Here is an 11,500-nt window from a genome sequence, read left to right as displayed (position 1 = left end):
TCAAAGGTCAGTCACAGATGCATCCTCGACGACTGGAAGCTAGGTCTGAGCTTCCTGGTGAGCTAGCCTTCTTCGGTGGGGTCGATTGTACAATGTAATGAAATGTCTCAGCATTGGACTGAAGCTCCTCCAGCTGGTGCTAACGACAGCCACCGCGCCACGTCCTTCTCTGCTTTGAAGAGACTTAAACACAACGCGTCAACAGTGTAGAATCCTGGTAGATGTAATCTCAGATCTGTTTTTAGGTTGTTTTGTGACTTCTGACTCTCAGGAATACAGTTGGTAAATAGCCTCTTGGCTAACTCATTTACAGGAATGTATTTATTAATGTGCAATGTCCCTTATCAAATAAACCAAAGTACAAACACAATCAGAATCAGACTGAGCAAGGACGACTGGACTGGTCTGGATCAGGAAGCAACATGGCCACCGGAGCTGACCGCCTCATGCAATGCTGCTGTTTCCACCACACACATGAGACGCTTCAACAAAGATACGCAAAGCCAGAGTCATCAAATCTGTACCTTACCTGTGTGTGTGTAAAGAATGCTGATGTGAAGTATAACCAAACAACCAGGAGTCAAGGTGCTGACACACCAGGAACCCTTTGGGCGATGTGGCCAGATGCTTCCTGCGAGGAGAACAGACCAAACACCTAGAAACAGATGTTTACCGGGGATTAGTTCCTCACCTGAGCTGCAGTGGGAGAGCTTGTAGTTCATGCAGCCATTTGTTGCCTCAAGCTGCCGATGGAGTAGTGATTAAAGCTACTCTGTCCATGTGTTTGTCAATCTGACACAATGATCAATGGTATTCAGAGAAGTAAGAGATGGGGAAACATAACGAGATGGGCGTCATCTGCATAGCTGTGAAAGGATAAAGATCAAGGAGCGAAGTGCCCTGTGGTGGAGATAAAGATAAGGGGACCCAGTACTGAACCTTGAGGGACCCCAGAGTGAGGATACACTGTTCAGACTCAGAAGCTCTCTGTAAGTCACTGAGTTGTGACCAGGCAGACGGCTGAGAGCAGGTGGAGGTGTGCTGCAGCATCAAACGTCCTCGAAGCTCCAGCGAGATGTCGATGGAGGGATGGAAGTTGCTCTGTGTGGGTCCTCCATGACATCAAGGACGAGTCTCAGCTGATGGTTGGGTCAAGAGGTTTGTTCTGCTGCAGAAAGTCAAAGGTTTTTAGAAAGAAATGAAATAAGAGACGGGTCTGTAATTCTGGTCTGATATTCTCTTTAGGGATTCAAGGGTAGAGGAAATAGAAAAGAGTTTTCGTGGGTTGGAGAAGGAATGACATTTTATCTTCTATCTCCACTGGTTTAGCTTGAAGTTGTCGGTTCCGTCCAACAGAACCCTGCAGACCCTGATGCCCATCACTGCTCCAGAGCTCCAGGGTACCACCAGGCTTATTAACAACCGGTAGGAACATGAGGAGTGAAACAACTCGGCGACATGGGGGGAACAGTTCCAACTCAAGGCTCTATCAGAGGGTTACAGGTGGTCTCATGGGGTGTCGGGTTTATTCCATTAGGGGCAGCGGCTTCTGATTGTGACCGAGAGGTCTGTGTGGAGGTAGACGGAGTGCCTCTGAAAGGGTCCACATGATTAATGACCTGCAAATGCCTTATCTTTTCATCTGATTAAATAAAATTGAATGGATTTTTACAGTTTATAATAAAGTGCCTCCACGGGGCTGAAATGACATGCTTGAGAAGCTCTGGGGTGGGGTGGCTTGGAAAGAGACTGCGAATTAGTGCAAAGTGTGTGCATGTGCATGCATGTGTACACCCATGAATGCATGAATGAATCCATATATGGTGGTGTATTTGTGAGTGGCGTGGGTGTGTGTGTGTGTGTGTGTGTGTGTTACCAGATGAAAGTCTTCAGACCTTGAGTGTGTGGTGTTGTGAGGCAGAACACATCCGGTGACATTAGCTGCCACAACCACGTGAACGCCAGCCTGGCAAAGTTTCTTTTCAATTTCCTGAGCGTCTGATGGAGCGCTGGAGCGTCGGGGGTCACGCCTCCTCAGACGGCGAGCTGCAGCAGGATGTTCCAGTGTTGTGCTCCTCGTACGTCTGGCAGAGTGGAACAACACGGCGCTGTCCCCTCAGTCATAAAATACAGATTGTGCTTGAGCTAGTTTAAGCTTATTGTATATTTACTGTTCTAAACATTACTGACATCTCAAGAGACACACCTGGAAGTTTCATTTCTAGGATTAATGTGCGTCGCTGCATGATGTCCTTTATATTTGAATATGCTCTGATAACCTTTGTTAGCTTGAAACATGACACAAGGTTATAGAGAGCGTGACCATTGGTGCAGCGTGGGTCAGATGTACCCTGACTCAAGCCCCCTGACTCAAGCCCCTTGACTCAAGCCCCTTGATTCAAGCCCCCTGACTCAAGCCCCTTGATACAAGCCCCTCGATTCAAGCCCCCTGACTCAAGCCCCTTGACTCAAGCCCCCTAACCCAAGCCCCTTGAATCAAGCCCCTTGACTCAAGCCCCTTGATTCAAGCCCCCTGACTCAAGCCCCTTGAATCAAGCCCCTTGACTCAAGCCCCTTGAATCATGCCTGTTGAATCATGCCTGTTGAATCAAGCCCCTTGACTCAAGGGGCTTGATTCAACAGGCATGATTCCTTGATGTCGACCAAAATTCCTTTTCGATGGCTTCCGTAGACTACTCCCCCACCTGAGTATTGTCTTCAGGCCCCGTCAGACTGATCTCTACCAGAGTGTTGCTCCATCCACACTAGTGCTCTACTTTAAAACACGTTGCAATGACCTCCATCCGGACCGCTGTTGAAGCTCCATTTCAGAAGAATATCTGCTCACGTCACCTGAAATGTGCATCACATGAGCGTTCTCTTGCTTTGGGGTGTTGGCTGATGAATATTTCATGAGTTTTGTCCTGGAAGAGGATCATGTGATCGGGCGTGACCAATCAGACGTGGTGACTAACAAGACCCAGTGACGAAGTTTATAAAGGTCTCTGTTATTTGCCTGTCAGACTGAGATCCGCTGGATGTTGACGTTAAATCTAAAACGTCTTCGGCTGTGTTTTGGGGGTTTATAAAAAGCAGGCGTAGTGTTACCAACAGGGAGAAACGATGTGTTCCTTCAAACTAAAGCATAGTTATGTGGGCGTGGCCTCCTGTTGCTGCTCCGACCTTCAGCCTCTGAGCCCGACGACGAGCTGCACATGTTGTCATACATACAGTAGAAATCTTTTTCACACGTTTCTTTTGTTAAATCAATCGACTTTGTTCTGCTTTAAATGGATGATCAATAATTGACTTTGATCAAATCCCACATTCATCCAATATGATGCTGGTGGTTTCCATCATGCCTCCAGCTGCAGCGTATTCATGACAGCATCACTGTCCACTAGAGGGGAAAAGCGGAGCGCGAGAAGACAACGTGTCCCCGTCTGGGTGGAGGACGAGGTGTCCGTGTCTTTACTACGCCAGGTGTCCTGAGCATCGATCGGCCTGAGCGTCTCTTTGAGGAGCAGGTCTCTCTTCATCAACATCAAACCCAGTGGAGCAGACAAGCGGCAGTGTCCACAAGCTGTTTACACGGTGATGGCCCTACTTAGTGCTACAGCCACGCAGGAGAGACTAACGATGCTGATGCTGCTGCTGCCACGGCCAATCACACCAGGCGACATTTACAGGAGGCTACAGAGAACAGGCTGAAACAGGGCAATTTATCAAAGGTCAGCCATTCGTGAGTTTACAGCTTGGTGAGGAAAAGAAGAAGAAGAAGCAGATGATGAAGAAGAAGTAGAAGAAGATGAAGAAGAAGAAGAAGAATATGAAGAAGAAGAAGAAGAACAAGAAGAGGAAGAGGAAGAATAAGAGGAGGAGCCTTCAAAGGCTTCCCGTGGTCTTCACTTGTGTAGAGAAGTCGTCTCTCCAGAAGCTGTGATGTCATCTGTTGGTCCTTGTCTCCCGACACACTGTGTGTGTGGGTGTAGTTGTGTGGTTGTGTGTGTGTATGTGCATGTGGTTGTGTGTGTGTGTGTGGTTGTGTGTGTGTGGTTGTGTGTGTGTATGTGCGTGTGGTTGTGTATGTGTGTGGTTGTGTGTGTGTGTAGTTGTGTGTGTGTGTGTGTGGTTGTGTGTGTGTGTGTGTGTGTGTGTGTGTGTGTGTGTGTGGTTGTGTGTGTGTGTGTGTGTGTGTGTGTGGTTGTGTGTGTGTGGTTGTGTGTGTGTGTGGTTGTGTGTGTGTGTGGTTGGGTGTGTGTGTAACCGTGCAGCAGCAGCAGAACAGAGTTCAGCTCCATGTCTTCATGCTCTCTCCTCTCGGGGAGCAAAGTCAGAGGCACTGAAGCATGCGGCGGAGGGACTGAAGCATGCGGCGGAGGGACTGAAGCATGCGGCGGAGGCACTGAAGCATGCGGCAGAGGGACTGAAGCATGCGGCGGAGGGACTGAAGCATGCTGCGGAGGGACTGAAGCATGCGGCGGAGGGACTGAAGCATGCGGCGGAGGCACTGAAGCATGCGGCAGAGGGACTGACGCATGCGGCAGAGGGACTGAAGCATGCGGCAGAGGGACTGAAGCATGCGGCGGAGGGACTGAAGCATGCGGCGGAGGCACTGAAGCATGCGGCAGAGGGACTGACGCATGCGGCAGAGGGACTGAAGCATGCGGCAGAGGGACTGACGCATGCAGCGGCGGGACTGAAGCATGCGGCAGAGGGACTGATGCATGCGGCAGAGGGACTGATGCATGCGGCAGAGGGACTGAAGCATGCAGCGGAGGCACTGAAGCATGCGGCAGAGGGACTGACGCATGCGGCGGAGGCACTGAAGCATGCGGCAGAGGGACTGACGCATGCGTCAGAGGGACTGAAGCATGCGGCGGAGGCACTGAAGCATGCGGCAGAGGGACTGACGCATGCGGCAGAGGGACAGAAGCATGCGGCAGAGGGACTGAAGCATGCGGCAGAGGGACTGACGCATGCGACGGCGCTATGCAACCGGCCCTCTTAATGGCATCCTGACAAACAGCTGGCCGTCCTATCTCACATATCGGTTCCCTCTCTCCGCTCCGGGCCGCCGCTGTTCAAACAGCTTGTGTCAACAGCCGGACCCTCAGCTGATCGGCCTTGGAGCGTGAGTTGTTCCAGGTCCTGCTGATGGGCCAAACCACGAGACACAAACAGCTCTGCACCAGAGACAGTGTCTCTCTCTTCATGTGAACTCTTTAATGTCTGGATGCCAAAAAGAAGCAGCGCTGACAACACAGGGTTGTTTTTTATTCTTTGCTCGCTTACAGCTAGCTGGCAAATAATCCTCTTCAGAAGAATGCACTGAGACATGCGTCAGTGATCTATCGATGATATTCTTAGACAAACGACACATGAAGTAGTCATTGGACTTTTGATGCTTAACAAACCCAACTCCTGCTGTATGGGGTCGAGGGGTAAGAGGTAAGGGAGGGAGAGGGTTAGTTGGGGGAGAGAGAGAAGGTCGGCGGGTGGCCGGTGTCCGGTAGCTGGTGGGAACGGGGAGTGGAGACTCGTGGGTGGGGGTTGTCTCTTCTTGGAGCTTCGGAGGGCTGAATCCCCCCGTTCCTGTGAGGGATGGAGGAGGGTATGTTTTGAACAAGGGGTTGGGGGAGCGATGTAGAGACATGGTCACAGGGAGATGGGCGGTGCGCTCGGTTGAAATGCTTAGTGCGCAGGAAATGAGCGACGTTGGGGGCGTGGCCTTTGTTCCCAAACTAAGTTCTGTAAAACTCCATTTATTTCAAATAATAATCTGTTTTTCTTTGAACATGCATCCTGCGTGCCCTCGGTGGTCCGTGGTCTGTCAAATATATTTGGAACAATTTCCTTCAGAATTAATCGAAAGAGTCTCAAGCTTTAATCGGGTCGTCGTTGGCATCATGTCGTGCTAGTTAACTTCCATTAGCCTTGTGCTAGTTCACTTCCATTTGCATTGTGCTAGTTCACTTCCATTAGCATTGTGCTAGTTCACTTCCATTAGCATTGTGCTAGTTCACTTCCATTAGCATTGTGCTAGTTCACTTCCAATAGCATTGTGCTAGTTCACTTCCATTAGCATTGTGCTAGTTCACTTCCTTTAGCATTGTGCTAGTTCACTTCCATTAGCATTGTGCTAGTTCACTTCCATTAGCCTTGTGCTAGTTCACTTCCATTAGCATTGTGCTAGTTCACTTCCATTAGCCTTGTGCTAGTTCACTTCCATTAGCATTGTGCTAGTTCACTTCCATTAGCATTGTGCTAGTTCACTTCCAATAGCATTGTGCTAGTTCACTTCCATTAGCATTGTGCTATTTCACTTCCATTAGCATTGTGCTAGTTCACTTCAATTAGCATTGTGCTAGTTCACTTCCATTAGCATTGTGCTAGTTCACTTCCATTGATTTGATGTATTTTTTACTTTATATTAGTTTTGCTTTTAATCAACTGTGAGCACGTTCGAGACATTATATATGACCTTGTCAATAAAATCAAAACACTAATTCATAATAATGAATGAATAAATGGAAACAGCCTTTTTTAAGTTCAATATTTGAATGACTTAATGTTCGTAATGAAATGACCAGCCTGTGGTTCACGGAGTCGCTGCGATCACATGAATGAATCCGGCGCGGTGATGTTTGCGTGCCGCCGGCAGCTCGGCCTCACATCAGCTGCACTTCTTCAGCCGGCAGCAACAGATGCTGCCGGCCGTCAAATGGCCTACAAAGCACACGCTACTCCTTTAATCCGGTGTGTAGCCAGCATTAAAAATGGGATTGAGACGGATACGATTAGATTATGCCTGCGGGATTTGAGAAAATGTAAAAGCCTCATTTAGGGTTTAACATAATCTCCTTTCACTCCCGGCGAGCATCAAGCCTCCAGCAGATGCCAGATACACTTTGTATAGTTGTCTTATTCCATTTCATCCTCTTCTTTTTGGATTGGGCCCTTTTTTTATTATGAGTGCCTTTTTTCTCTTCCTGGGGATTTGTCGGATTCATATTGTGAAAGCTTCGGGCCACTTGTGTATGTTTGGCCCACAGAGCAGATCCATCGGCTTTTACGTTGATTTCTACTTCAACGAGAGATCGGATTCATATCCAGCTCCAAATTAAAGTGAGTGCTTTGGGGAGATGACCCTCCTCTCCAAGTGAAAGCATTGTGTCAGACTGCAATGCGATGTCCTCCTACAACATCCACTTGGTTTAGTAAGTAAGTAAGTAAGTAATTTATTTTCCATAAATACATACATAACGTGTACATACTGGCAGACATTAATAACAGAAAAAAATGTACGAATGGAGGACCGTCCAAAGACTGAGGTCTGTAGGCTCCTCTGAGATGAGGAGTTGGACGGCCCCTCCCCTAACCCTTTCACCCCCCCCCCACCCCTACCAACTACTACTACGGGCACACAGACAGTACACACACATATGGATGAAAACATAAAATGTCGTACAAGCAACAACAACATAAAACCAGAATAGGAAAAAGAAAAGAAAACCAAAAGAAAAATAAACAATCATAGTAAAAATATTAATAAAAGACAAAATGTGAACTACTGATAATTTAGAAAAAATAAATAAAAATAATATCACGAACATCAAATTATGGATATACATTTTATTTTAAATATTTTTTCCTCTATTGTACTGTGCCGCCAGGCTGCATATCAATATTAAAAACTTTCAAAAAGAAGTGAGATGGCGTTTAAGGCGAGAACCAAATGCCTTGGTGCTGGATGCCGATTTGACCTCGTCCGGAATTTGTCTCCAGAGCTTTGGACCTCTACAGATGAAGCTTTTAAATACAATGTCCACTATATGTTTATTTATATGAATGCCACCACGCAGCCGCGTGTTGTGGTCGTAGACATTAGTGTTCCTTGTGAACATACGTAACAGATTATGTGGCAGATTATTATTCATAAATCTGTACATAAAAATTCCTGTTTGACACAAATGTAGATCTGTAAATCTCAGAATGCCCAATCTCTTAAAAAGCGGCTCAGTGTGTTCATTATTCTTCACGTTGCAGATAATCCGCACAGCCCTTTTTTGTTAAATCTCGATACATTTGACCTGAGTTTTAGCTGCGGATCCCCAGAGCATATTACAATACAAGAGGTGCGGATGGACAAGGCTGTGGTACAACAAACGCAGATTTTCTGTTGAGAGTATATTTTTTGCGGAGCGCAGGGCAAATGTGCCGCTTCGTATGCGCTTCCGACAGCTGTCAATATGTTGATGCCAGCGCAGATTGTCGTCAATATAGACACCAAGGAACTTGGTGCACTGGACTTTTGAGACATTTGCCCCGTCAATCTCAAGCCTAAAATCTTGATCTGGGGGATTATTTGATTTATTTATGAGCATATAATTAGTTTTCTGTGCATTTAGAGATAACTTGTTCGCTTTGAACCAATCCGATACAATTTTTAGCTCTTCATTTGCAGTTTGATATAAGTTATGGTGGTCCTTCGATGAAATATAGATAGTTGTGTCGTCAGCAAAGAGGATGCTTTTAACACGTTTTAAGACTTTTGGAAGGTCATTTATGTACAATATAAATAGCAGGGGTCCCAATACAGAACCCTGTGGTACTCCACAAGTTATATCATATGATTTTGATTTGAACCCCTTGTATTTCACATATTGTTTTCGACCACGAAGATAACTTTTAAACCACTCGAGTGCCGTACCTCTAACACCATAATGGCTCAGTTTTTTTTTAAGTATTGAGTGATCGATTGTGTCAAAAGCTTTAGAAAGGTCCAGGAATAATGCCAGAGTGTTCGCTCCGTGTTCAAGTGCAGTGTAGGTGTCAAACAGAAACTCAGTGACCGCGTTCTCAGTCGAGTGCTTTGGTCGAAAGCCGTATTGGCTTCCGTATAACAAGTTATGCTTTGCAACAAAGCTGTACAGTCGTTTATGAACGACCTTTTCCAAAATTTTGGAAAAGCTTGGCAACAGAGATATTGGACGATAGTTAGTAAAGTAAAGCTTTTCTTTGGCTTTGTAAATGGGGATCACTTCAGCGATCTTCATATCATCAGGAAAAACTCCCTCCGATAATGATTTGTTTACAAGATGTGATAATGGAGTGGCCAACGATTGATCAAGTTGTTTGACTAGATTCATGCTGATACCGTCGTGACCGGCGCTTTTCTTTGACTTAAAGCTGTTTATTATTTTAGAAATTTCATCCGGGTCGACAGGATTAAGAAACATCGATTGAATTGTGGATGATTGACCAAGATACTCAGCAAACGAGTGATCAGAGCATCCAATTTGGTCTGCATATTTCACACCTATGGTAGCGAAATATTCACAGAACCCATCTGCAATCTTTTTAGGGTCAACTTCCTTTTTGCCATTGACATAAAATACATCCGAGATACGAGACTTGTCGTTGGATTTGTTAATGATTGAGTTAATCACTCGCCAAGTCTTCCTTGAGTCGTACTTATATTCATTGAGGAGGTTAGAGTAGTACAATTGTTTTGCGTCTCGTTTGGCTTTGTTTAATATATTTCTGTAGGTGAGAAATTTTGCCCGCGCAGGATGACAGTCTTTTTTCCCCAGCTGGAGTTTGAACAGACGATCACGCCTGCGTATCGAGTTCATCAGACCCACCGTCATCCAGGGTTCTCTCATAACATGCTTGCGAGAAATACGAACAGTTCTCGTAGGGGCGTGATGATCCAGTATGCTTATAAATGACCGAGTGACTGCGTTACTTGCTTCGTCTATGGTCATGTTTTGTAGGTCAGACCAGTCAACATTGGACAGAGAATGATTAATATCTTGCAGCGTCTGATCATTGACAGATCGCGATGTGATAACGAGAGGCTGCTTTTTTTCATTAACCTTATTTCGTTCCCCCATAAGCATTAGACACGGCAAATGGTCTGAAATATCAGAAAAAATAACAAAGGAGATCAAGTTGCAGATGTTCTCCTGGTTAACATCAATGTTGTCGATGAGAGTGGAACTAGATTTAGTTATTCTTGTGGGAATTGTAATCGTAGGCATAATACCACAAGCGAAAAAGGAGTCCAGTAATGTCGAAGTTTGTTGATGGGAATCAACTTTCAAAAGATCGAAGTTTTGATCCGTCCCGATCACAACGTTAACAAAGTTGTTGTCCTGGATCTGTGACAGTATAGTATTATATCGCTCAATAGATTGAGACTGATTAGTGCCTGGGACTCGGTATATCTCGCCAACAAGACATGGCTTTTGCTTGTGGTTTAATTGGACTTCGACAAAAATGGACTCAAACTCTCCCTCGATATTCACACCAATGTCAACTCTATCCTTGGAGATGTATTTCTCAGCAACATATACTGCCACGCCACCTTGTTTAATGTTAGCGCGATTTTTGCAATATAAGTTGTACCCAGGGAGGGTATACAGTTCCTGGCTTTGGTCAGTCAGAAACGTTTCACAGAGAAGTATGAAGTCGACATTAATTTTCTGCTGCTCAAGCCTGAATAACAGATTCTTTAGCCGATCGAATTTATCAGCTACACTGTGAATATTTATGTGCAGAGAACAATAAGAGAAGTCCCGTTTTATCCGCGCTATGTTCATAATATCCTCGACTTCAGAGTAAAAACATTTTATGTTATTGTCAAAAACCCTGACATCCAGAAGCACACACATCCTAACAAGTGAAGAAAGTGAACATGTTATAAGCATGTTAAACATCTGAAGTGATCAAAATACATGCTGATCCAGAAGTCCGGATCGTTGTCAGAGTCAACCAATGAGTAAGCAGTGTTCGGAGTCAACCAATGAGTAAGCAGTGTTCGGAGTCAACCAAGAGTAAGCAGTGTTCAGAGTCAATCAATGAGTAAGCAGTGTTCAGAGGCAACCAATGAGTAAGCAGTGTTCAGAGTCAACCAATGAGTAAGCAGTGTTCAGAGTCAACCAATGAGTAAGCAGTGTTCGGAGTCAACCAATGAGTAAGCAGTGTTCGGAGTCAACCTATGAGTAAGCAGTGTTCAGAGTCAACCAATGAGTAAGCAGTGTTCAGAGTCAACCAATGAGTAAGCAGTGTTCGGAGTCAACCAATGAGTAAGCAGTGTTCAGAGTCAACCAATGAGTAAGCAGTGTTCAGAGTCAACCAATGAGTAAGCAGTGTTCAGAGTCAACCAATGAGTAAGCAGTGTTTAACACTGTATTCAACACAATGGTTCTCTTAGATTCTATCCATCTAATTGACTGTTGGCTAAGTCCCGCCTCTTAAACACAGAGTGGCTGCAAGCGAACCGCCTGCCAGAATCGGTTCCATATTGTTTCACAGTCAGTGTGTGTGTGAGTGTGTGAGTGTGTGTGTGTGTGTGTGTGAGTGTGTGAGTGTGTGTGTGTGAGTGTGTGAGTGTGTGTGTGAGTGTGTGTGAGTGTGTGTGTGTGTGTGTGTGAGTGTGTGTGTGTGTGAGTGTGTGTGTGAGTGTGTGTGTGTGCATGTGTGTGTGTGTGTG

At 45.7% G+C, this 11,500-nt stretch overlaps 1 protein-coding gene across 1 annotated transcript in view; it reads right to left on the bottom strand.

The window, feature by feature from the left end:
* Nucleotides 1–5,658: 5,658 nt before the first annotated feature.
* The window catches only part of sub1b (SUB1 regulator of transcription b), a 275,625-nt gene continuing 269,783 nt past the window's right edge, over nt 5,659–11,500 (bottom strand). Inside the window, exon 5 of the mRNA XM_056418373.1 lies at nt 5,659–5,671. Coding sequence (XP_056274348.1) covers nt 5,659–5,671 — 13 coding nt within the window. The remainder of the gene's footprint in view (nt 5,672–11,500) is intronic.

The sequence above is a fragment of the Pseudoliparis swirei genome, chromosome 7 (genome assembly GCF_029220125.1).
Source record: "Pseudoliparis swirei isolate HS2019 ecotype Mariana Trench chromosome 7, NWPU_hadal_v1, whole genome shotgun sequence".
NCBI classification, from domain to species: Eukaryota; Metazoa; Chordata; class Actinopteri; order Perciformes; family Liparidae; genus Pseudoliparis; species Pseudoliparis swirei.
The sequence above is the reverse complement of the archived record's forward strand: the minus strand, read 5'-3'. Positions and strand labels throughout refer to the sequence as shown.